General features: G+C 37.1%; 1 protein-coding gene across 1 annotated transcript in view; it reads right to left on the minus strand.

Annotated features, from left to right (window-relative positions):
- Window positions 1-213: 213 nt before the first annotated feature.
- Window positions 214-27,896, minus strand: part of DCAF13 (DDB1 and CUL4 associated factor 13) — a 30,510-nt gene continuing 2,827 nt past the window's right edge. The window contains exons 2-11 of the mRNA XM_047725463.1: window positions 27,524-27,723; window positions 26,839-26,946; window positions 21,963-22,052; window positions 20,507-20,662; window positions 16,550-16,627; window positions 14,393-14,475; window positions 11,568-11,732; window positions 3,595-3,730; window positions 1,835-1,998; window positions 214-1,169 (exon numbers count right to left, since the gene is read on the minus strand). Of these exons, the coding sequence (XP_047581419.1) occupies window positions 1,082-1,169; window positions 1,835-1,998; window positions 3,595-3,730; window positions 11,568-11,732; window positions 14,393-14,475; window positions 16,550-16,627; window positions 20,507-20,662; window positions 21,963-22,052; window positions 26,839-26,946; window positions 27,524-27,723 (1,268 nt within the window). The 3' untranslated portion in view covers window positions 214-1,081. The remainder of the gene's footprint in view (window positions 1,170-1,834; window positions 1,999-3,594; window positions 3,731-11,567; window positions 11,733-14,392; window positions 14,476-16,549; window positions 16,628-20,506; window positions 20,663-21,962; window positions 22,053-26,838; window positions 26,947-27,523; window positions 27,724-27,896) is intronic.

Here is a 27,896-nt window from a genome sequence, read left to right on the forward strand (position 1 = left end):
TTAAAAAATCTCTTCTTGGGGTGCCTGGGTGGCTCAGTGGGTTAAAGCCTCTGCCTTCGGCTCAGGTCATGATCCCGGGGTCCTGGGATCGAGCCCCGCATCGGGCTCTCTGCTCCTCAGGGAGCCTGCTTCCTCCCCTCTTTCTCTCTGTCTGCCTCTCTGCCTACTTGTGATCTCTCTCTCTGTCAAATAAATTAAAAAAAAAAAAAAAAAAAAAATCTCTTCTTTCAGTTTTTTATTTGTTTAAGCAGTTTCCACAACCAGCGTGGAACTCAATGCCAGGCTTGCATCGATGACCCTGAGTTCAAGACCTGAGCTGCAATCAAGAGTTGGATGCTTAACCAACTAAGCCACCAAGGTACCCCTAAAAATCTCTTCTTTAGTTAAAATTTCCTAAAATTTGGGTTATATATACTCATAATAAAGTTTACTAAACCACAAATAAAAAAAAAAAAACCAACACAGAAGTATTTACGATTTACCGAGAATAGAGAGAAATTAGCAGAAATGGATCAAAGTTACAACGCTGAGAAAAGGAGGTTTTATTATCTTAACTTGACCATAAATTATAATGATTATTTATAAAAGTTATATAAATGCAACCTGATTATCTTTAAAGTCTCAAAGAGCCAAATACAAATAAAGCACAGAAAATTAAATGAATTAAAAAAAGTTCTGAAATAATTCTTCCACACATTATATGTAATCACCGGAAGAATCATTGCAATAATTACCCAAAGTAATACTAAAAGTAACAAAAGAGATGTTTGGTCATAAATGTAAATTCAAATGTACAATATATCTACAATAATAGATCAAAGTGTATCTGCAATTTCTAGCAGTAATAAACATGTTAGTTGGCAATACTGTATTCTTCAATGACATAAGCAAGCAGATCAAGGATAAAATGTTGGATAGTCTTATCAACCAGGCCATCTTTCAGGACAGCTTTTCAGGGTAGTGTTCTACACATGTAACTGAGCTGTTTGTCATTATTCTAGAGCCAGTAATTTATTTGCACAGTCTGCACATCAAAATAAAACAAATAATTATACATCAGGATTGGCAGGAATACCAAGTATTATTTCACAACTGCCACTACGTGTTTCTTCTTCTCTGACACAATTGCCACAGATCCAGGCTTGCTATGTTTGAGACGATTCACCTCCCTAGAAATAAACAAAATACACAAAACATAAGCAAGTTTATGAGAAAACACCTTAACCAAAGAAACCTTTCTTTAAAAAACCAGGGTTTTCTTTCACTAGAAAACTCCTTACTGAAAAAGAAAAATGTTTTCACAAGGAGACTGGGTAAAAAGTAGCTAGAAGTCAACTTGGTTAATTTAATTGTTTCTTCTCTCATCACATAATAGTGTCCTATTCCAAAGAGAAGAACATTCTACTGGGAAAATGGCAGTGAACTCTGCTTCAGATTCAAAATTCTATGATGAATAAAAATTTTTCTAACATGTTTCAATAAATGGATGCTATGAGTTCTTTGCATTCTTTAACTTGGAAAATATACAATAGCTCTTAATTCCAGCTTCACTAGAAAGAATTTTTTAAAACATTATTTACAATACTTTTTTTAGAATGAGCAAAAATGTTTCCTTATTTTGATGGAATTCATTTCTACTGGTTGACCTTTAAACATAATCTCAAAAAATAGGTAACAGAAATTCTCAGATAATCACTCTTTCCCCTTCAAGGAAGATTTCAAAAACGGCACATAAATTATTCCCTTGAAAGGAATGTTTTTGTTTATTTCCGGTGATCTGAGAGGGGAAGTTAGAGAAGGGTACTGAGAGAGAATCAAATGCTCCAAATCATACTTTCGTCGGCGAGCTTCCTTCATGATCCGCTGTTCCTGGATCTGGCTGTAGATAGATTTTGGTAGATGTCGGTGACGAGCAATGCGTTTTATATGAGGATGATGTTGAAATTTCTCCTTCAACTTCTGGTTATAATCTTTGGCTGCTTTTTCTCGTGATGTAAGCTGGAAAAATGCATTTTGATATTTCAGCGAATGGTTTGTTCTTTTCTTCAAATAATAAAGCTAGGAAGCACCGTTTCTCCCAAAAACTAAACTTCTAGGACATGCAACCAAAATTGCCAAGGTAATTCTACCCTTAACAAGGTTATGTGAATCCTATCTCTGCAAACACTGGGCTGTATGCCTCCAATGTAGACAGATGCCACCAACTTAAAATATCAGTCCTGAGGGAGTAGGGTTATGGGGGCCACTGAATCAGACCTTCTCTGGGTATAAACAACATAGAAAAAGCACCTAAATTAATCCCTCGACATTTTTCCGTAAAAATAACTACTGAAACAGAAAACAAAAAGTGTTCAATTCTGTGATGACAGGGTCTTGTTTAACAAATGTTAAGGATATGATTTAGAGGAACTTATAATGATGAACTGAAACCTAGCATAGTGTGATATTTACCAATCACTAAGCCTAAAATAAAATTGCCTTTAATTACTGTTTATCATATCTTGATTTTCCTTACTGGGGATACATAGAAAACAACTCACACTTAACCTTTTCTTTTTAAACTTAGTATTTGTTGTTGATAAAAACACTCATGTTTGATATGAAATGTTTTCATAGCAAAAACATGAGACATTCAGAAAAACCTCAGAAACAAAAAACCAACCATAACCTCCAATCCAGAGGTAGCCAGCCAATGATATGTGTTGTATCTTCACAGAATCTTCTTTATAGTCTGAAGATTTCTATATTTTTTTTAAGTTAGTGTTTCATTGTTTTTGAAATTAAAAGACCTTCCAGGCACTTGTAGACTTTATGTGCCTGATTATTATTCCTTTAACAGAGGAAGCAAGCATTCTCAGTTCTAACCTACTAGTCTTTATTTATTTATTTATTTTTTAAAAGATTTTATTTATTTATTTGACAGACAGAGATCACAGGTAGGCAGAGAGGCAGGCAGAGAGAGGAAGGGAAGCAGGCTCCCTACTGAGCAGAGAGCCCGACGCGGGGCTCGATCCCAGGACCCTGGGATCACGACCTGAGCCGAAGGCAGAGGCTTTAACCCGCTGAGCCACCCAGGCGCCCCCCTACTAGTCTTTAGATGTTCTCTCCTTATCTCAAGAAAAACACAAAGAATCAAGAAGACTCAAATGTTATCAAATATTTTAATTAACAAAGGCCTCTGGAGGTGCCTATGACATAAAAAAGTAAACCTCAATACAGCCTTTTCTATTTTGTTGCTAACTTATTTTTTATCACAACTATGCCAGTTTGATCAAAATACTTAAGAATATTTCTGGGGTGCCTGGGTGGCTCAGTGGGTTAAAGCCTCTGCCTTCAGCTCAGGTCATGATCCCAGTGTCCTGGGTTCGAGCCCCACGAGCCCCACATAGGGCTCTCTGCTCAGTGGCGAGCCTGCTTCCCCTCTCTCTCTGCCTGCCTCTCTGCATACTTGTGATCTCTCTCTGTCAAATAAATAAATAAAATCTTAAAAAAAAAAATACTTAAGAATATTTCAAATAAATTCTTTACAATATAGTATTACCCACTAAATTAGAAACTAGTTTTATGACAATGAAAGAAAACGGGTTCTCTTACCACACCCAATTTTTCAGAAGCATTAGCTTTCCACAGACGAATGTTCATTTCATCAGATCCACACATAATATATTTGCTGTCAGAAGTCCATTTTACACAGATAACATGTTGCATTCTCTTTGTGTGATAGACTTCCCTATAAAAGAGGAATTAAGTAAAAATTAGGATTTTTAAAATTTAATTAATTTTATTACTATTTTTTAAAGATTTTATTTATTTGACAGAGAGACACAAAGAGAGAGCACAAGCAGGCAGCGCGGCAGGCAAAGGGAGAGGGAAAAGCAGGCTCTCTGCTGAGCAGAGAGCCCGATATGGGGCTCGATCCCAGGACCCTGGGATCATGACCTGAGCTAAAGGCAGCCACTTAACCAACTGAGCCACCCATGCACCCCTAAAATTAGTATTTTGATACAGATATTCTTTAACCATTGCCCATCAAGTATCTGGATAGCATTTCTGAGTCTTAAGAGAGTATAAAAGGGAAATACAAATTAATCTTAACGTACTTTTATTGAACCAGACTAACAAGGTTCTATGCTAAGCCCTGGGGAGTTAAAACAAAACAAAACAAAACTCCTGCCCTCAGAGGAATTAGAATCCAATAAGAAAAATAAATATAAACAAGCTAAACAAAACCAGATGCCCAAGAAAGTTCACAAAATTACTGAAGGCATATATATAACACAATAAAATATGCTGAAGCTAGAGTAATTTTTTAGCAAAAAGAAACTGTCTCCTCCCTCCAAATCAATTCAGGTCAATAATCATTTTTTTTTTAATTTTACTGGAAAATAAAATAAATGTAATAGCTTTCAAAGAGCACATCCTGGTATGTTGATCCTAATGTATGATTTTTGTTTTGGTCGAATTGTTTAAAAAGCTTAATTAAAGTGAGAGTTGATGATTTACATGTGTGAATGGAAAGGGAGGGCTATAGAAGTGTCTGATGAGTTAAGAATCATTTAATAAATGGAGATGTAAAATATCATACCTATTTGGAAAGGCTGTGAAACACGCTAAGTGAATTCACAGAAGATTCTATATTGGGAAAGTGTTAAAAAGAGCATTAAAAGACAAGTAAAAGGCAAGGTCAGGAAAAATAGAGACTTTTGGAGAAATGAGTTTTCCGTATCTGGGTTAGACAATTCAAAACGGAGACTTGACAGAAAGGAACCAAACTTGGCCATTTTGCACAGTAAAAGAAAACCCACACATCATGACCAGATCAGAAAGAATTCGGATTTATAAAAATTATCTGAGATACACTCACCAAATCAGTCTTTTACACTGTTTCTTTTTTTTTTTTTTTTTTTAAGATTTTATTTATTTATTTGACAGAGAGATCACAAGCAGGCAGAGAGGCAGGCAGAGAGAGAGGAGGAAGCAGGCTCCCTGCTGAGCAGAGAGCCCGATGCGGGGCTCGATCCCAGGACTCTGAGATCATGACCTGAGCCGAAGGCAGCGGCTTAACCCACTGAGCCACCCAGGCGCCCCTTTTACACTGTTTCTAACGGATATGTTTTGAGCTCGAGTGAACACGTAGAGAAACCCAAAGAAATTTATTTCTAAAAGGGGAAGGATGGTTAGAAAGAACATCCTATAATAATAAAAACTAGATGAGACAAACTGCATTTCTTTCCCCTCTCAATGCTCTGCTTTTACAAGATTCATTTCTCATAATCTCTACCTACTTAAGTGGCCCTTCTTTTCTTTAGCACTATAATGTAAGTATGTATGTATGTATGTAAAAAGATTTTATTTATCTGTCAAAGAGAGAGAAAAAGAGAGTGAGCACAAGCAGGGGAAACAGCAGGCAGAGGGAAAGGCAGGTCCCTCACCAAGCAAAGAGCCTGATGGGGGACTCAATCCTAGGACCATGGGATCATAACCTAGGCTGAAGGCAGACCTAACCAACTTAGCCACTCAGGCATCCCATAACGAATTTAAATGACAGGAAATATGGGGTGCCTGGATGGCTCTGTTGGTCAAGTGTCTGCCTTTGGCTCAGGTCATAATCTCAGGGTCCCTGGATAGAACCAGGTCCCTGCTCAGTGGGGAGCCTGCTTCTCCCTCTCCCTCTGCAGCTCCCCCTGCTTGTACTTGATCACACTCTCTCCCTCAAATAAATAAATGAATAAAATCTTAAAAAAAAAATGATAGGCAAATTCAATCAGGCTTTCACCATTAAAAATAATCTGTTGATATATGAAACCAGTCAAATCCAATGGTTAGTTCCTTAACCAAAACAGATCCTCCTTAATTGTAAAGTATGCGGAATTCTTAACTTCTAGATACCTTTATGTATGTTAAAGATTTAAAAAAGCTCACTGAAAGTCATGCTATTAGGAGATACATTTTAAAAACTTAAATTCTTTACTATACAGTCAAACTACTCCATGTGAATGCAAGTAATTTATTTGTTTGCTTAGTAAATACTGAATGAAATCCCAATAAGCCTAATTTCATTTTTTTAAGCTCTCAAATTAGTAACTTCATTTTTTTTTAAATTATGTTCAGTTAGCCACCATACAGTACATATCATTAGTTTTGATGTGGTGTTCAACGATTCATTAGTTGCATATAACACCCAGTCCTCCTTAATACCCATCACCTGGCTATCCCATCCCCCAACACCCCCCCCCCCGAAACCCTCAGTTTGTTTCCGGGAGTCCAAAGTCTCTAATGGTTTGTCTCCCTCTCTGATTCCCCCCACAATCAGTTTTCCCTCCTTTCCCCTATGGTCCTCTGTGCTTTTTGTGTTCCACGAGTGAAACCATGTGATAATTACCTTATCACAGTACTACTCTGTTTAACTTATTTCACTTAGCATAATCCCCTCCAGGTCCATCCATGTCGATGCAAATGGTGGGTATCCATCCTTTCTGATGGCTGAGTAATATTCCATTGTATATATGTACCACACCTTCTTTATCCATTCCTCTGTTGAAGGGCATCCCAGCTTCTTCCACAGTTTGGCTATTGTGGACATTGCTGCTATGAACATTGGGGTGCATGTGCCCCTTCTTCTCACTACATCTGTATCTTTGGAGTAAATAGCTAGCAGTGCAATTGCTGGGTCGTAGGGTAGCTCTATTTTTAACTTTTTGAGGAAACTTCATACTATTTTCTAATTTCAAATACTGACTTACCTGTAGTTTTTAAATAATCTATTAAAAATTTACTTCAAAAATACATGTTACCATTTTAAGGTCTTTCAGAGAAAAACAGTTTAAAAATAAAGATTATTCAAAGCACTGGCTGTGCTATTTGAGTTTGTAATAAACATTACATTACATAAACATTACATAAAAAGCAGACCACAGAACAAACCAAAACTACCTGTTCAGCAGATGAAGGCAAAGATTAGAGGAAATACCACTTATATCTAAACCCAACAACAAGTACTATATATCACCACAGTGATTACAAAATCTCTAAATGACATCAGAAGGCAACTCCCTGGAAATGGGGCTTAAGAACGCCTTACTTCATACAACTTTGGAAATTACTTGAGATTTTTAGATAGACCCATGTTTGGACGCCCACAATAGCTTTGGAATAATTCAGTTTGAACCCAGCTGCGGGCCCTTGAGATGATAGGTGTCCAAACATTCTCAATTCTCTCTTTCTTTTCGTTCTTTTCCCATTCTTTCTCTCTGCTTATGCATCCTATTAGAAAAGTGCTGTCCTGCACTTTTGCAAACGACATATTAGCTAAAGGGCTAGTATCCAAAATCTATAAAGAGCAAACTCAACATCCAAAGAATAAATAATCCAATCAAGAAATGGGCAGAGGACATGAACAGACATTTCTGCAAAGAAGACATCCAGATGGCCAACAGACACATGAAAAAGTGCTCCACATCACTCGGCATCAGAGAAATACAAATCAAAACCACAATGAGATACCACCTCACACCAGTCAGAATGGTTAAAATTAACAAGTCAGGAAATGACAGATGCTGGCGAGGATGCGGAGAAAGGGGAACCCTCCTACACTGTTGGTGGGAATGCAAGCTGGTGCAACCACTCTGGAAAATAGCATGGAGTTTCCTCAAAAAGTTGAAAATAGAGCTACCCTATGACCCAGCAAATGCACTACTGGGTTATTACCCTAAAGATACAAACGTAGTGATACAAAGGGGCACGTGCACCCGAATGTTTATAGCAGCAATGTCCACAATAGCCAAACTATGAAAGAACCTTGATGTCCATCAACAGATGAATGGATAAAGAAGATGTGGTGTATATACACATGGAATACTATACAACCATCAAAAGAAATGAAATCTTGCCATTTGCGACAACGTGGATGGAACTAGAGGGTATTATGCTTAGCGAAATAAGTCAATCGAAGAAAGACAACTATCATATGATCTCCCTGATATGAGGAAGTGGAGATGCAATGTCGGGGTTTGGGGGGTAGGAAAAGAATAAATGAAACAAGATGGGATTGGGAGGGAGACAAACCATAAGAGACTCTTAATCTCACAAAACAAACTGAGGTTTGCTGGGGGGGGGGGGGGGGCGGGAGAAGGGGCATGGGGTTATGGACATTGGGGAGGGTATGTGCTATGGTGAGTGCTGTGAAGTGTGTAAATCTGGTGATTCACAGACCTGTACCCCTGGGGATAAAAATACATTATATGTTTATAAAAAAATTTAAAAATTTTTTAAAAAAATTGCTGTCCTACTATGGCAGCTGTGATGCAAAGAAAATAACAGAGGGCCACATTCCCCTAATTCTTAGTGTCTTCCAGGGATGTGAGAAGAATGCAAACCAGCAGCCCTGTTGCGGGCCTGACTGAATAATCCCAACAAACCATTCATGACAGTTTGCAAAATATCCAGTAAGTTGTAAAGGAGGCAACAGCCATATGAAAACCAACACCAGGAGTTCTATGTGCAGAAAACGGAATGAAGATCAACGTCATCAGAATACTCCAGTCATTATGCTTTTGATTCAAGCACCTTTTTAATGAGATACATAACAATGATGACAATGGCATGCTGATAATCAGTGATACAAGAAAGGTTAGGAATCAGTATGGCTCCCTCTAATCACAGGGTAGGAAGACACAACTACCGTAAATAAAAATATCAAAGAGTTAAACGAAAGCAGGTTGGCTGGAACCAAAAAAGATATGGATGAGTTGCCTGACTCTGAGGAGTCACTGAAAGACTTTTTTGTTTCTGGAATGAGGCTGGGATGAGGGTGAAGAAACTGAGGTGTAGACACAGGGTCGGCACCTGCACAACCCTGACAACAATGAGGAACTCCTTAAAATTCTGCACCCAAAGCCCCTGACTTAGATGTACCTGATTTCTGACCCTGCTAGAACAGAACGACCCTGAGTCAGAAAAAGGACACAATACGAACTTTGAAAATGAACATCACTCAAAAGACTCAAAAAGGTTCAGTACTACAGAAGCTAAGCTAGTTTTCAGTACAAGTAGTGACCAAAATTCTCTGCACTAAAATGGTGAGATTTCTCCAGCCTGCTGTAATTACAACACCAAATTTATGTTGTCTAGATTTATTTTTCCCTTAAGGGAAGGAAGGGTCCCAGAACAACTCTCTACTACCATCATCAAGAGCCAGTCCTCGTTAGTGTAGTGCTGAGTATCCCCCGCCTGTCTACCATCATCAATCTTTATGAAGCTGGGTACACTGCTTTACCAGCTCCATACCGTGGTCCTCTGGCACAGATCATCACCTCCCACTCTCATTATATATGTTTTCTGTTCCTTCCTCTCCCAGATTCCACTCACTCCTCTCCTTTCCTTTCCTACCTCTAATCACTATTACCTTTCACCAAGTCCATCTTTTCCCCATTGAGCTTTAATTCCACCACGTAAGAGTAGGACACTCAATCAAGTGTATGTATTTATGCATATGCATGTGCTGCATATATATATTTATATGGTATTTTAGAGAGAATATTCATTTATTCTTTTTAAATTTTAATGTCAATACTATTACTATATTAAAATGGAGGTAATCATATCTTCAAGTGTGAATACCACTATAATACTTTAATTATCATTTAAAAAAATTTATTTTAAGTAATCTCTATACCCAACATTGGGCTTGAACTCATGACCCTATGGACTGAGCCAGCCAGGTACCCTAATAATCATTATTTTTTACAGGAAAATTTCCCCCAACTTACTTGGTTTTGCTCTGAATATGCTTCTAGGGACAATATAAAGCATTACTAAGGAACAACAAGAGTAAGAATGAAAGTGCTCTATAAACCACAGCACACTATACAAGCAGCAATTATCTTACACATGAGTTAGGTTTTATAGTCAGCCCATAAGGCAAAAAACCAAGTGCAGTCAATGCACTTGAATGCCATAGTTCTCTATTAACTAACTCAATACAGCACTATATAATAGAGATGTATAAATATACATTACATTCAGTAATACATAATATGTAGTAAAGGGCCAAGCTCTACAAAGTAACATGTATCTTCACACTAGAATTACACTGGATGTGCTTACAGAACAAGAGACAAATGGAGAACAGGACAGCTGAGTATCCTATCTCCCACTTCTTGGTCATTCCAGGGCATGTAACTACTAGTGGAATGGAGGAAGAATGGTCCTCACAATTTAACTGTTTTTTTTCTCTTTTTTATTTTTGCTTTGAATGTATAAGAGCTGAATTTGAATAAGAAAAAAAAAGGTAGGGGCGCCTGGGTGGCTCAGTGGGTTAAAGCCTCTGCCTTCGGCTCGGGTCATGATCCCAAGGTCCTGGGATCGAGCCCCGCATCTGGCTCTCTGCTCAGCGGGGAGCCTGCTTCCTCCTCTCTCTCTGCCTGCCTCTCTGCATACTTGTGATCTCTGTCTGTCAAATAAATAAATAAAATCTTTAAAAAAAAAAAAAAGGTAAAGTATTGTTATTAATTGCTCTTAAACTATATAAGGGAAAACTTTTCTACATTCTTAACATTTTTAAAATTTTTTAATAATTTTTTAAAGTTTATATTTTAGAGCAATGAAAATATTATCATGATGAAAATATATCATTATATATTTGTTCAAACCCAAAGAATGCAAAACACAAAGAGTGAACCCTAAAGATAAAACATGGATTTAAGGTGATTAAGATGTGTCAATGCACATTTATTCTTATTAATAACAAACGTACTATTCCAGTGAATGATGTTGATAATGGGTGGAGGGGTAGCAGCTCTCCATGCATTGGGGCAGAGAATATATAACAAATCTCTGGGGGTGCCTGGGTGGCTCAGTTGGTTAAGCATGTGCCTTCGGCTCAGGTTAAGATCCCAGGGTAGGATCAGGTTCCATATCAGGCTCCGTGTTCAGCGGGGAGCCTGCTTCTCCCTTTACCCTCTGCCGCTTCCCCTGCTTGTACTCTCATGCTCTCTCTCAAATGAATAAATAAAATCTCAAAAAAACAAAACAAAATGTTACCTTCCTCTCAATTTTGTAGTAACCTAAAAATGCCCTAAAAAAATTAAGTCTTGGGGTGCCTGGGTGGCTCACTGGGTTAAGGCCTCTGCCTTCCGCTTAGGTCATGATCCCAGGGTCCTGGGATCAAGCCCCACATTGGGCTTCCCGCTCAGCAGGGAGCCTGCTTCCCCCCCTCTCTCTGCCTGCCTCTCTGCCTACTTATAGTCTCTGTCAAATAAATAAATAAAATCTTAAAAAAAAAATTAAGTCTTAAAAAAGAGTGTACTATAAACACTTAAAAACAACTCTGAAATAAAGGCAAACACTAAGATTTCTTATCAAGAAATTATATAAAGGTAGTTTCCTACTCAAGAGAAAGAAACTGCCCAGTAGGCTCACGTTTTGCCCATAGGTGACACAGTGGAAGTCGGTATCCTAAGTCACAGTACCTGTATGCGAGTCCCCCATGTACACATAACCAAACCACCTTTCAAAAAAGGTAAATGATGATCAAGATAAGAACAAATAGTTTACTGGTAGTCACATACCTGCTTCTACTTTTGTCCACAGGAAAGATACGAATAGATTTATCAAAACTAGCAGACACAAACTCTTTCCCAGTGGGAGAATAATCCACATCAAGCACCGCAGACACGTGATCCATATGTACCATTACAGGAGTGTCCAGGGCACGCATATCAAACGTATACAAGCTGTAAAAGAATGTTTGATTATTCCATACAAATAATAATAATGCAGTACTAAGAAACAATAAGGAAATTAAGACCATTGGCGGCTAAATAATGCACACCTAAATATATAGCTTTTTTACACGGCAGCTAAGGGATGGGGAAAAATATTACCAGTTTTTATTATTCCTAAAGATTACATTTGCACACTTTCATCCTCATAAACATAAATCTCATTGTAGGAAATGTAATGCTTTCAAAAAAGTACAGAGTACAAAACTTACCTTTAATTCTACCACCCAGAGGAACAACAGGTAGTGCAGTATAATTACTTCTAATCTTTTCACTACACTAATATTTAGATATATACTCCTAACAAAATTGGTAATACTGTATAAAGTTCTATATTCTGATATTTTATGTAGCATACGGTAAACATTTATGGTTGCATATTTAAATAAGTTAAAATAACTTATACTTAAAATTTTAAATATATTTATTTGTAATTTAATAAAAAATTTCCAACTTTCAATTTTAGGTAATTCTTGAATTAAATTCCAGCATTAGAATTTCTGAAATTCAATCTGTAACTGAATGGGACAGATTCAATTAAATCTGGACAAATTCCTACAAGTAAATTACTAAGTCCAAAAGCACGAGAACTTTTAAGGTTTTGTATAGTTGACAAGTCATTTCCAACAAAGTTCCACTCCTGTCAGTGATATATAAAAGTGACTATGGCTTTTCAAAGGGTGTATTAAAATTAGAAAGCTATACTTTTTGCACAGCTGGTAAAATAAAAAAAAAATGAGTTCATAATTTTCAAGATTTAAAGATCCTTAATCAAGCTAAAAGAATAATGCTTCAGATGAACCAATGCGCACAAAGGACAACAGTAACACAGCATTACTGTATTCAAGTTCCTAATATTAAATGCTTCAAAATGCTAAGATTATTGAGAAGTTTGAGAAGAAACCAGGTATCTACGTAACTTCAAAGTATCTCTCCAAAGATTTGTGTTAATTACCAAAGGAAAAAAAAATAGTAACTTTATAGTGCAGAAACTTGGCAGATACCATCTTAACTACGTTACTGAGATTAATACCACCAATAATAAGACAAAGTGACACCATGCACCCCTGAAGTGATGAACCAAGAAGGGCACATCAGTTTTGAGGTATTCTTGCAAAAATTGCATAATCTCAATCTAATAATGAGAAAACATCAGGTCAGCCCAAATTAAGAGCAGTCTACAAGATAAACTAACAAGTAAATCCTTTCCAAAAGGACTAAGGTCATCAAAGACAAGGGAAGATTGAGGAACAGTCACACACTGAGCAGACTAAGGAGACATGACAATTAAATGCAACGCAGAATCCTGTGTTAGATTCTAGAACAGACAAAAAAAACATTAAATGGAAAGACTGGTGATGGAATAAAGTCTGTAGTTTAGTTAACCAATGTCAAAGGCAGTGTACCCATGTTAATCTCTCGTTTTTGCTAACTGAACTATAGTTACATAAGATGTTAACCTTAGAGGAAGCTGGCTGACAGATACTATTTTTGCATCTTTTCAATAAGCCTCAAATCTCAGATTTCCCAGGGAGGGAGACAAACCATAAGAGACCCTTAATCTCAGGAAACAAACTGAGGGTTGCTGGGGGGTGAAAAGGGGAAAGGGACAGGGTGGCTGGGTTATGGACTTTGGGGAGGGTATGTGCTATGGTGAGTGCTATGAACTGTGTAAGACTGATGATTCACAGACCTGCACCCCTGAAGAAAATAATACATTATATGTTAATTTTAAAAAATTTAACAAAAAATTTCACCTAAGTAAAAAATGTAAGACTTTTAAGTTTTCTAAGTTACCTTTACATGGAGTCTATACATGTTAAGGTAAGACTTGAAATTTTATTTTTCCTTTTGTCTTACTAAAATCAACAGTGATGCTGATAACATGACTATATGAGTATCAGCAGTGAAGAACTACACATTTTGTAGGCAAAAATTTTTAGTTTCTATTAAAACATGTATGATTCAGTCACTATATGGCATAGAGATCAGACAACTTTTTCATGAAAGGCCACATAATAAATATTTTTAGCTTTGTGGGCCACATGGTCTCTGTTGCAACCACTCAACTCAGACATGAGAGCACAAAAGCAGCCATATTCAATATATAACTGAGTATCATTATAATCCAATAACTATTTACAAAAACAGGCAGTAGAGAGGATTTGGTCCATGGGTCGTAGTTTACTGTCTCTGGTCTATATCACTGAGAATATTTTCCTAAGACACTCTTCTCCAGTTTGGAAGATACATTTATTTTAGAGACACAAGTGACAATTTTCTATCTTATATTTGAAGGAATACTATCTAGGAAAACGTATTTCATTAGCAAAATTTATACAGTTGAGCCACTTCACATAGAACCAAATAAGTTTTCTGGGTTTTTTTGTTTTGTTTTGTTTTTTTATTTGACAGACAGAGATCACAAATAGGCAAAGAGGCAGGCAGAGGGAGAGAGAGGAGGAAGCAGGCTCCCCGATGAGCAGAGACCTCGACGCAGGGGTCGATCCCAGGACCCTGAATCGTGACCTGAACCGAAGGCAGAGGCTTAACCCACTGAGCCACCCAGGTGCCCCTAGAACCAAATAAGTTTTAAAAAGAAGAAAACTTACTTGTAATCTTCATTTGCTGCAGTAAAAACGAAAGCTTCCATAGGGTTCCAACAAATTGTATTTGTTCTCATATCTAAGATGACCTGAGAAAGGAAGAATACACTAACCCATCACCGTGAAATCAATTCCCTCTCAAATGAATTAAGTCTCCCACTTAACATCCTTTCTTTTTTAACTGATTTAAGCACATATTTAGTAAACACCTATTATGTGCACAGTACTCAGGTTGGTGCAAGAGGAAAAGAAATCAATCACTAACTGTTTCTGGAGCACACAGGCTAAACAGTAAAGACTGAAAAATACAAAAACGCTTAATAAATGGTCCCTCAACCTCGAATAACTTATCGTTTAGTCAGAAAAATGAGATATATGTAAGAAAAGTTAAAATATAATAAAAACAGTAAATGATTAAGTATCTAATTGGGGGCAAAATTAACAGTGATTTTAGGGTTAAAGAAGAAAGATTTTAAAAAGACAAGCATGATTTGAGCCGACATGGGACGGACCAGCATATCTGTGTTTCTCAGCCAAGAACACTACTGGCATTTCGAGTAGGATAATCTTTTGCTATGAACAACCACTGTAAATGTTTAGCCTCTCACGCACATGTCCACTAAAGGCCAGTCTCTAAAATGCCCCTCTCACATTTCTAAAAATATACCCTCGGTTGAAAACTAATAAGAGTAGGAGAGAAAGGACAGAAGAAACAACGATAGCCTACTATATAGAATAATGAAATGAAAGAAAGCAGGACCTCTGCCTCCACCAAGGTGCTACATCTAAGCACGCGAAGATCAGCATGCTGGCACAGCTAAATTGTGCACTAGTTCAAGATTTAGCCAAGGCTGTGGCAAAGGTGTAACTTACAAACATGAGTTGGAGTACTATAATAACTGCAAATAAAATTGGCACCATGGGCCATTTGTACATACTATATGTTACCTTTACTGCCTCCACCAAGGTGACCTGCATGTGACAAAAACCCTATTTAAATGTTGTCTCACTGACTGAAACAAATACATCAATGGAATGCAAACTGGGACCAGATATGGAGGGCCTTGAAAGCCAGGCTATAGTTCTTTTCTTCAACCAAAAGTAACAGAGCACCATTAAAAACAGAAAATGTAAGGGCAGACGGGCCAGAAACTACTATCTATTAAACTAGATATCATCTTAGCATTCTGCTAATAAAATATAAAATATCACGTTTTATTCTCACCAATGTACTGGAAAATAATTATTAATATCATCATTTTATAGGAGAAACACAGATCAAGTTACCTGCTTAAGGCCTAACACCAAAGTTTATGCAAAATCTGCCCGCTAGACCACGTGAATGAGTGAAAGGACTAAAGTGGTACTTTGGAAAGATCATCATTTTTATGTAGTTCAAATCTCAATGAATATACTCTACTTCTAATATTTCTGAATTTATTACATGTAGTAAAAATAGTTCAGGAACAACAAAAGTATTAAAAGCATTTCTTTCATATGTGTTCTATCACAACAGACCTATGGCACATGAATGGTGTCTAGGTCCTTCTGCACTCTTGAGTTTAAGCACTTGTCTTCAACTTTATACCCTTTTACTTATAATGGCACTCCTCTCTTTACTGACAATATGCCTGTCCCTCTAGAGAGTCAGCTTAAGGTTGTTTCAGCTTTGGTATCTAAGTCCTGGAATGACTGCCTTAAAACTGCTGGGGAAATGAGCCACCTTGAACAAGACAGTGCTTATCTAAACACAACCTAGTCAACTAGTATCCATCAGCATGTAATTAAACAAATAGAGCTCGTTATGTGAATCCATTACAAAACATTCTGGAACAGAATCCTGCATGTGTCATTTGAAAACCATGGGGTGTGAAGTAATGGGATGCAATACTTGGAACTCTGAGCTCAGTAAGTACCAATTTCAGTGCCTAAAATTTACTGACATTATAGAAGATACAAAGTTGACTAGGATACAGAACTTAGTAAAAACTTAAGGGTCCCTAAAAAATGAGAGGATGCCATTATAATCACTTTGGCTTCTAAGAATAAGCCTATGAAAAAATTTAATTCTGAAAAAAAAATTTGTTTCACATTTTTTGGTCACTCATCTAATCGAGGAATGCATTAACAATTGTACAAAGCAGAAAACAAACTGAAACTCACCTTTTTCAGAGGAGTAGCTTGCCTCATATCATATAGTACTATATTCCTGTCAGAAGCACAACTTCCCAAGAGAAATGTCTAAAAATAACAATCAGCAGTTAAAGGCCAGGCTTGGCAGCAAACCCTGTCCATTCAATGAACAAATGATTCAATTACCCTTAATGTTTAAGATACAAAGTTATAATATCGAAGTCCATTTTTAAGATAGAACAATGAATCATTCATAATGACTTAGCAACCTAAGTCAAGTTATTTTCATTGCTAAATGTGTATTTTACATGCCACTGATGGGAGTGTTCAGATAATTCAGTGTTCTTTTTATAATAGAACAGATTTTATTTATCCATTCTTTTTAAAAAAATTTTTATTTATTTACTTGAGAGACAGAGTGAGAGAACACAAGCAGGACCAGGGGCAAATGGAGAAGTAGACTCCCCACTGAACAGGGAGCCAGACATAGGATTCGATGCCAGGACACCGGAATCACAACCTGAGCCAAAGGTAGACGCTCAACTGCTGAGCTACCCAGGCATCCCCATTTATCCATTCTTCAATTTTAACCTATTTCCTAGTTTTCAGTAGGATCACTAACACTTCAACAAACATTTTCATAAACTCAACTCTTCTTTTTCTAAGGATAAAATTTCAGTAGTGGATTACTGAGTCAAAAGAATGAACAAGTTTACGGCTTTTGATATTTAGGACTAATTGTTTTCCAAGGAGCTGTATCAATATACACTGCAGTGTGGAAATACGTCAATTTTACTGCAACCGGGAAGCATTAAGTAGTGGCATTTACAAGTTCTTATCTGTACAGAAATATTTCCTAATCATATAAACTATTGCTTTTTAATAGTTAAACATTTCCTCATGTTCACTAACTCTGTATAAACTAAGCCTGTTCTTTGTCCAGCTGTTTAATTGCTGCATATATAAACTAATCTTCAAAGTTGTCAAGAGATTATCATGTTAGATGGTATAAGAGAGTATCCTGATAGGTAAGTTTTACACTCTCAGAGACTCAAAGCTAGTAAAAGGGAAAAAAGGTCAAGTCAAAGTAGCAGGGTATAAAATTGTTTGTATCAAGTATTGAAACATGAGATGCTGCAGTTAGATGTGAATTTGGCCTTATGGTGCTACTGAGAGGTCAAAGGGTCAGAAGGCACCCTTCCTGCCCCCCAGCATATCCTACCTGCAAGTCCTTAGTTTACTTATAAGTTAGTTACAGCGTTCAAGAGGCTGATATAACTAACCCTTGGCTTTACGTGAGAACAAGCCCCCTACCGAGGAGCAGGGCCTGAGTCCCGCCAGGCCTCCTCACTCATGGTTTCTGACACCCGTAACTCCTGGCTTCTGCCTATCATTACCTACCGTAGGTGGAGGAAGAAGAGTTATCTACTATATAGCCCTAGGGCCAGCTAACTCCTACTGTATGTGTGTACACAGTTCAAATAAAACATCAAAAAGCTAAGGCTACAATCATGATCTCTTCTCTAGTCCTTTCCAAAACCTTCCTTTTTGGAGCGCCTGGGTGTTTCAGTCAGTTAAGTGTCTGCCTTTGGCTCAGGTCATGATCCCAGGTCCTGGGATTGAAACCCACATCAGGCCCCTGCCTAATGGGAAATAGGCTTCTCCCTCTCTTCCCCTCTACCCCCATCGCCCACTGTTCCTTCTCTTGCTGCCAATAATAAATAAAATCTTTAGAAAAAACAAGAACAAAAAACCCCCAAAACCTTCCTTTTTAAATCACTTCCTCTGAGACTTTCCCCTAATTAGTGACTCCTCTAAATCTTTCTTGGTTTCTCATTATGCCACCTCAAAGTCTGACTAGGTTCCATTTCTAAAAATAAAGATTTTAATCTGAGCAAAAAATTCTACCTAGACTGAAAGCCGACTTTTACTCTTTAAAATGCGGCAATGCTCAGCATAAAACTTCTGGCTTTACCAAAATTGTAGGCTTCAATATTTTAACAGAAAATTAATTATTAATGATTAGAGGAAACAAATACACTCCATTTGTTCACAGTAACATGCCCTTCCCATTAAGTTTAATATAGGATAAGAGACATGCACACCATTTGCTTTTACCACTCAAGTTCATAAGGATAATAAAAAAGAAAAAAAAAAAAACCACACAGCTGAACAAATACAGTTCTGACACAGGCAAGTTTGAAAAACATGGTCACTAGGTCATCACTAATAACTAATTATGATTTTTGGAATTAACTATCAGATCTTCTCACATAGGTGTTCACCAAAATAGAGAAGCAAAATACTGCTTACCCCTCAGAGAAGGAGGAATCAATATCTCTCTGCTCTGTTTATTTTTTTTTTAATAGTAATAGCATCATCCTTAATTTGGGTAGCATCTTTAAAAAATATGCACATAAAATTTAATCACGGTTTATCCTCATGACAACCGTATAAAGTACACTGGAAAATATATTTAATCTCATTTTAAAAATAAAGAAGCAAATATAGAAAAAAAGTGTGACTTGTATAAATAAGGTCACGGACAAGGTACCCTGGCAGAAAATATAGTTCCAGTTTAGCTCCACACCAAGTAGGACACAAAATGTTCCTACAAATTGCTAGTGTTTGTAGCCTGCTTCTGCCAGGGTCACCTTGGCCGGGCTCTGCAAAGCCGGCTTGCACACCCCCCCACCGTATCTCGCTTCTACAACCAAAAGGTGATGTAGGATGGAGTAAGGAAGATACAGAACGGATAGAAACGCTAGACCAAGGTCAGCAAACTTTTTCTGTAAAGGACCAAAAAGTAAATACTTTAGACTTTGTTGGCCATTCTGCTCTCACAGCACAATATATAAATAAAAGGGTATGGTTATGTTCTAGTAAAAATGCGATTTATAAAAACAGGCAGTGGACTCACGACCCAGTTTTCCAAACCCTGCTCTTGACCTGTAGCCCCTCCAGAAGTATGCAGGTAGGATATGCTGGGGGCAGGAAGGGTGCCTCTGACTGTCTGACCTCCCGGCACCACAAGGCCAAACTCACATAAAACTGCAACAACTCATGTTCCAATACTTCATATAAACAATTTTATACCCTGCTACTTTGACTTAACTTTTTCTCTTTATCAGCTTCGGTCTCTGAGAGTACAAAACTTTCATATCAGGATAATCTCTGATACCACCTAACATGATAATCTCATGGTAACTTTGAAGATTAGTTTATACATGCAGTAATTTCCTTTTCTTTCTCCAAGAAAAGGCATTTCTACTGAGCCTTTTGGACAACGAGTTCATCTATTGTTATGTATTCAGAAATAGCTCAGGGAAAGGTCTTAAGTTCAAGGGCTAGTTTAGCTTTTAGGGCAGCCTCCTTTCCTAAATTCAGACCTCAATAAACGATAAGTAGAGTTGAATCTCCAACTCTTCCCTCAGACCTCAAAGGACGTAGGATCACCATATCAGACATCTGAGCAAAGAAAAATATAACTATCACCATGCAGCATAGTACTAATCGTGCATATTATTATTATAAATCATTAGCGCCCTTGTCACTTACAAATAATTAATTCTCAATGCCTCTTCTGACCTCAAAGAGAGTTAAGAAATTAACATTTTCCCTAATATACAATGATGGAATCTGTGGAACATGAGCACCAAAGGCATGAGTAAACTATCATTTACTGACATTTTACTGACGTGAAGGCACGGTACACCATTTGCTTGAATTCTACTCCCATGAGCACATGCACACACCTTCCTCTAAAGGTATATTACACTGATATATGGGACTAAACTGTGGGCAAACATGTTGAGATCTGACCAAAGGTAACAGAACTCGGATATAATCTGGAAAACGAACCAAATGCCAGAAGCCCATTACAATTCAAACAAAATTCTTATAGCATACACTCAAAGTTTCCTAGACAGAGTTGAAATTATTAAATAAAGAAATAGCAAGCAGAACTATTTCAAAAAGCAACATTACCTCAATTGGGTTAAATTTAACACTACTTATACTGTCGAATCCCCAGGTCATTGAACAGATAGGACTTGTTCTTTGTTCATCCCAAATGTCTACTTGCTGTCCACATGTGGCAAAAACAGCTTCTTTCCAGTGATGATCAATTCCTGTATACACTGTCTTTAAGAGCAAAGATGTTGTTAGAGATGGGTCTTTCTATCATTAATATTTCAAATCTATATATTTTAAATATATTTACCCACACTTTCATCTTTTTAAAGAAAATCCCTATTTAGAAAGAAACTCAGTAGAGCATATGACTCTTTATCTCAGCGTCGTGAGTTCAAACCCCACATTGGGCATGGAACCCACTTAAAATAAAAATTGAAAAAAACCTGGTGAGGGTGGATAATAATATTGTTAAAATCAATAAAATCTTATAAATTTTGAATTATCCACTTAAAAGATGAGATTGATCTATTCAGAGCAGATTAAAATCTGTCTTTATACTATGTGGTAAAAAATGTTTGCAAAGCAAATTAAAGGGAAATATTTAGCCAACACTTTACGCTTTTAAGAACTCTTAGCAGCATCCACAGGCTTCCAATTATTTTCTATTCACGAAGGCAAATCTGACAAACTTTTCCACAGTAAGAATTAATCCCCATTACCACAGATACAGGGGTAAGATGAAATATTTCAAAAACATTTGGAGCTCCTAGAGAGAAGACATTTTCAAGAATGAAACCAATTTTGTTTTAGAATTAATGCCTAATTTTTTTTACCAGTTGCAAATCATTTCCATCTAATACTCATGTCCAACTCCATGTGCCTTTAAAAACATTTACAATTTCTTGAAATCTGAAAAGCAGAACTTAAATATATACCAACATAATACTAAAATGACAAGCCGATTTTACAAATGTATATATTTAAAGATTAAATCTAACTTTAGAAGTTCCCTTCATATCAAAATATAAGCATTATGAAACATGGGCAGGCCATATGATCTGAATTATACTTAAGCTATAACTAAACCATATCATTTGGTTTACAGAATAATATTCTAAGAAATGTAAATGAGATTTATACAAAAAGCATATTATAATACCTCTTCATTGCCTAAGGGGTTCTTTCAAGTAAGAAATTCTGAGCTTTGTGTAAGATCTATGATAATATAAATCAGAGAGAAGCCGAAGCATTATTTTTCTTATAGATTCCTCCCATGGACTTGCCATAGGAAATGTTTCATTGCATCCTCCAGGTAAACACAGAAACTGAACCCAATACAATGAACACCAAAAACCCATTCAAATTCTTCAGCTGCAAAGGACCTTAACTGTATTAAATATTGCTTAAAATAGGTCAATTATTGCAGCCTAAAGTCTCATTTACATCTTTTATTTTTTAATTAAATTTCTGAAATAATTTTAAGAGAAGAATTTTAATAGACAAAGTATAGGTCAATTTATTTCTGTACCTTTCCTAATATTGTATGTAATGGTTCTTCCTCTTCTCCGTAGCCCGGTCCATCCATTTTCCATTGCTTCACAGTTTTGTCATCGCCAACCTTGAAACATTAATGATTCAGGTGATAATGAAGTACTCTTATTAACTGTCAAATTATAAACACCTTGTGTTTAAAAAAATACATGTCCCAAATCCTTCCAGTACTGTATTTGTTGATGCATTTTACGTCCCACATGTTACAGTAAAGATCTGTGACAAATACACAGAGTAGATAAAATTAAAAATAAGGGGGCGCCTGGGTGGCTCAGTGGGTTAAAGCCTCTCCCTTCGGCTCAGGTCATGGTCCCAGGGTCCTGGGATCGAGCCCCACATCGGGCTCTCTGCTCAGCAGGGAGCCTGCTTCCTCCTTTCTCTCTGTCTGCCTCTCTGCCTACTTGTGATCTCTGTCTGTCAAATAAATAAATAAAATCTTAAAAAAAAAAAAAATTAGGGACGCCTGGGTGGTTCAGTTGGTTAAGCAGCTGCCTTAGGCTCAGGTCATGATCCCAGCGTCCTGGGATCGAGTCCCGCATCGGGCTCCTGCTTGGCAGGGAGCCTGCTTCTCCCTCTGCTCTGCCTGCCATTCTGTCTGCCTGTGCTTGCTCTCTCTCTCTCTCTGACAAATAAATAAAAATCTTAAAAAAAAAAAATTAAAAATAAGACAGGGGCACCTGGGTGGCTCAATGGGTTAAAGCCTCTGCTTTCAGCTCAGGTAATGATCCCAGGGTCCTGGGATTGAGCCCCGCATCCGGCTCTCTGTTTGGCTGGGAGCCTGCTTCCCTTCCTCTCTCTGCCTGTCTCTCTGCCTACTTGTGATCTCTCTCTGTCGAATAAATAAAATTTAAAAAATAAATAAATAAAAATAAGACAATGTAAATAGAGCAAAAGGAGAGTAGAAACAAAGTCATAAATATGGCAAAAAACTGCATACTATGATAAGGATGGCATTTCAAATAAGGAAGAAAAATAGATTATAATAAAATGGTATTACAATATCAGGTCAGTCATCTAAAAAGTTTGAAGCAATCTGACACCTGATATAAATATAAAATTCCATATAATTTTAAAGGTAAAAAATTAAATACAAAACATAAAAATAGTAGACAGAAGTCATTCTTATAATCCTGCCATGGGTAAAGCCCTTCTTTGCATGACAAAACTATTAAGTCAGTGGTTTTCAAACTGTGAAATGCAGACCTCTGAAGGATCCTGAGAATTTTTCAGGGATCCATGAGGTCAAAACGATTTCCATAATGTTGTAAAGACATCATTTGTCTTTTCACTGAACTGACAGTTGTGCAGATAGTGAAAAAGCCATGGCCCAAATGAAGGCAAGGTAACAAACAATGGTAATTTAGACTTGGGCATGTAGCAGATTCATTCAAGGCATTATGGGAAATAAGCTACAAAACAGAATGCACAATATAACTCAGTTTAGGGTTAAAAACATAAAATAATCATATACAGGGTGCGAACAATTCTATATATACACCAAACTACTAGTTTTTAACTGAAAACTAGTATGAATGTAAAAACTTTCTAGGTTTTTACATTCATATTATACATAATCTGTATCTACTTTCTAAATAAAAATATTAACAAAAATATATATTTATCTAGGACAGAAGTGTAAATTTAGTTTTCCTTATAGTAAACTCAAAGAGGGAAATCCTTCCTGCAAAACAATCCATAGCGCCCATGATATTAGAACAGGTAAGTGATTAGGGAAGAAGTTTTGGTACTAAGGTCAGACAGGAATTCCTTTTGTTGAGGAGTTGAGGATGCAATTTAGGTCCTGAGGTCTTTGCTAATCTGGCCTGACCCACTGGAATGTTAGCATTTATGGAACACAGGATAAAACTGTCATTGAGAACATCTACCCCAAAGACTGCTGCTTTCGATCAAGCTTCTTCTACTATCTGCAAACTCAAAACTGAATTCCTTTGTAATTGACTATGCTACTCTATACAGTCTGTTGAGTATAAGCCTCAGCAGATCATCAATCCTGAGAAAGGTTTAACATTTTGTAGAAACGAGGAGCCAAGCAATATATGCCTGGCCGGCATAGCTTATCTCAAGGCTGAGTAAGCTGAAGAAAGACCTGTTGGTGCCACAAATTAAGATATAGTCAATATTATGAAATTTAGCTAACAAAGATTTATCTTTTGCAACATTGCGTACTGAACATTTTTTGAAACATTAAGTCCTAAATTTTGGCCAACAAGTAGTTTTCACATGTCTTACCTGAAGAAAGGAAGTGAATAGTGAGTATGAAATATTTTTCTGACTTTTTAAATTTTAAGCATTAAAAAAAAAAAAAACAGCCAATAAATCCTCTGCCTGGGATACTAAACTAATCAATATACCCCAAAGAATAACCAACGGGAAGTGTAGTTATAGTCAGTCTGCTCCAACTTCCCACCAATTCCTTCTACAACATACTGTATACAGGGTGATAAAGCTTGTTTAAACACCTTTACTGTGGCGCCTGGGTGGCTCAGTGGGTTAAGCCTCTGCCTTCAGCTCAGGTCATAATCTCAGGGTCCTGGGATCAAGCCCTGAAACTGGCTCTCTGCTCGGCGGGGAACCTGCTTTCCCCCCTCTCTCTGCCTGCCTCTCTGCCTACTTGTGATCTCTGTCAAATAAATAAATAAACTCTTGAAAGAAAAAAAAGACCATCTCTATGACAATGTCAGTTTCTACAGCATGTGGAGATGCCTTACTCTTAAAAAGTGTTAGCTAGGGGATCCTGGATGGCTCAGTGGGTTAAGCCTCTGCCTTCAGCTCAGGTCATGATCCCAGGGTCCTGGGATTGAGCCCCGCATTGGGCTCTCTGCTTGGCGGGAAGCCTGCTTCCTCTCTCTTTCTCTCTGCCTGCCTTTCTGCCTACTTGTGATCTCTGTCAAATAAATAAATAAAATCTTAAAAAAAAAAAAAACCCTTTACTGAAAAATACCTGAATTCCCTGCCTATTAGCCAAGTAGCCTATTTTGGTTTTTGACAGCGAGTAAGTTTGTCCCTACACCGAAACAAAATCTTTTAACATTAACAACTATTCCTAAGGCTGCTATATAGGAAAAGTCCATTTCTTCTTTCACACAACAATCTTTCAAATATATATTTTTTAAAATCTTCCTAATATTTAAAGGTTTCCCAGAAGTCATCTCCTCCCTTTGCTATTCCTTTCCCATCTACCTTGGCACCCAGCATGCTACTCAAGATTTACACAGCTGATTAGTGCGTCTGTATACACGAGCTGCTATATATACAGGTCAAAACATATGAACGGACAGATACCAAACTGCCAACAGTGGTAAAACTGAAAGATTAAAATCACAGGACCCTTAACTTTCTATTTTTTACAGGTCTATATTCCTAAAATATTTCTTTCAGTCTTCATCCTCATTATCCTTTGTAGTTATTCACACAACCAATGATCCTTTCCCCCTGGGACATTAAGCTCATTTACAGGCTCTTCTAGCTCTCTGGCTACTCCCAAAACTTTTCCTACCTCCTAGGAGCAGGCACTCTCCAAGGCTATTTCCCTGACATTTCTGTATTTCTACATTTTCCCTGTCACTTTCCCCCACTGATGCCATACCATGGCTTCAATCTTTATTTCTGTACTGATGATACCAAGTTTAGTTCCAACTTTCTTCAGAACTTCAATTCCAGAGCTACATCTGTAAGGGCCTGACAGACCTCTTCACTCACATAGCCCACTGCAGTCCAGTTCATCATACCATGCCCTTCTCATTCCCTCTCTCCTCTAAAGTTTCTGACACTCCTGACTTCCCCACTCCTGGAAGGAAAAGGAATCTTCCTAAACAACCCTCAGTTGCCAAGCCTGTCATACCTCCAAAATGTTTCTAAACCTAACAACTACTTTCCATGGTTTTCCCTCCCTAGCACAGATTCATTATTGCTTATTAAAACAGCCTCCAAACTGATCATTTACTGCTGTCAAATTCATTACTTCAAAGCACAGCTTAGATTCATTCCTGTTACTAAACTTGCAATGAACTTGAGCAGATACTTGCGCACCAATGTTTATAGCAGCATTATTCATAAAAGCAGGGAGGTGGAGACAATCCAAATGTCCACTGACAGATGAACGGATAAACAAAACGTATGTACGTACAACAGTATGATTCAACTATAAAAAGGAAAGAAATTCTGATACCTGCTACAAGATGGGTGAAGCCTGAAGACATTATGCTAAGTGAAATAAGGCAGACACAAAAGGGAAAATATTATATAATTCCACTTGTGTGAGGTACCTAGAATAGTCAACTACATAGAAAAAGAAAGTGGAACAGTGGATGCAAAGGGCTGGGAGCAGGGGGAATAAGGAGTTATTAAGGGACATGAGCCTGATTGGGAAGATGAAAAAGTGGTAACAGTCACACAATAATGTGAATTACTTAACGCCACTGAAATGGACACTTAAAAATGATTAGGATGGTAAACTGTACATTCCGTATACCTTACCACACACATAAATACTTCCAAAATTTACTATCTGACAAAGTACAAATTACTCATCTCCAACACTGAAAATCTCCCAGAGTAAACCACCTTTCCAGCCTTGCCTTGCATTAATCCCACATCTCAGTGTTCTACAGAATATTAATTCGAATACACGTTAAGTATTATTTTAAAAAAATCAAGAAGTATGAAGAAGGCTGAAGTATATAAAGAAAACTAAGACTTTTCAAGGCTTTAAGAAGTTGTACTGGGTTGTGAAACTCCAAAAGGCTCTTGGAAGAAATAAATGTATTCAGAAAACATTAGCTCAGTCTTATACAAGTTGAGAAGAGTTAATGACTTAATTGCATTATACTTACAGTAAAAAAAGAAGTCCCACAAAAGCGAGTACATATTCCTCGTACAAAGCCTTCATGGGCTTGTATTGTACGGATACATTTCCGTTTAGTCAAGTTCCAAATTCTAACCTATGATAAAGCATACCAGGAAATTTTAGTGAACTATAAACATAAAATGTTCAAGCACAGGAGTACTATGTTCCAAGAAAAATAAATTCACACTGAAAAGCCTATGACTCACTCTACCAGATTGCTAAAAACAAAATCCTCTAGCTTAAAATACTGCAGTGCATATGGACAGTATATCAACAAGCAGAAAATTCAATCTGTTATGTACTCTGTTGATTACAGTTTAAAGTGTTTCAAAGCTTCCTTTTCTTGCCAGAGTGGAAATAAGTGTTGAATCATTAATAACATCCTCTGTTGGGGGGGGACCCAAAACTCACAAATACCTTTACTACTGTAAACATGGTTGAGACTTCAGCTCAATTGAGCCTTCAGCTGTTACATTTCTAATTTCTGAGGCTTAGATAAGAAACTATGTAGTTTGTAATTCAAACAGAATTCATTCTTGAGAATTAATAAAAAAATAGGACACAGAAAAATGAAATCAAAGCAATTAAAATCCGCAGTAACACAAAACTAGAAAACATGTGTAACATAACTATTTTTAGTTTAAAATAGGAATGTTTAGAGTGACACTTGCCTCTCCATCACATGCCCCAGAAAGGACAGTAGCCAGGCTCTTTGGATGCTTTGCCAAGCAATTGACTCCATCTCGGTGACCATCCAGAGAAGCAAGGAATGGTTTTGCAAATACCCGTTCCAGTTTGGTAGCATTTAAAGCTCTTACGTATTCTCGTGGAACCTCAAAAGGATGTAAGGTAGGATCATAGTTTCTTGGAACTGAAATAAAAATGACTTATCTTAATGAAATAATTCACTTTTAATATTTCCTGTGGTCTTCCTCAGCTAGTTATTCAATTTGTTACTCAATAAGCCTTTGTTAGGAACACTGTTCTATGCCTAGCACTGTGAAAAATTCCAAAGTAGATGCCATTTAACTCAGAAACCTTTCC

Source organism: Lutra lutra, chromosome 4, assembly GCF_902655055.1.
Source record: "Lutra lutra chromosome 4, mLutLut1.2, whole genome shotgun sequence".
Taxonomy (NCBI): Eukaryota; Metazoa; Chordata; class Mammalia; order Carnivora; family Mustelidae; genus Lutra; species Lutra lutra.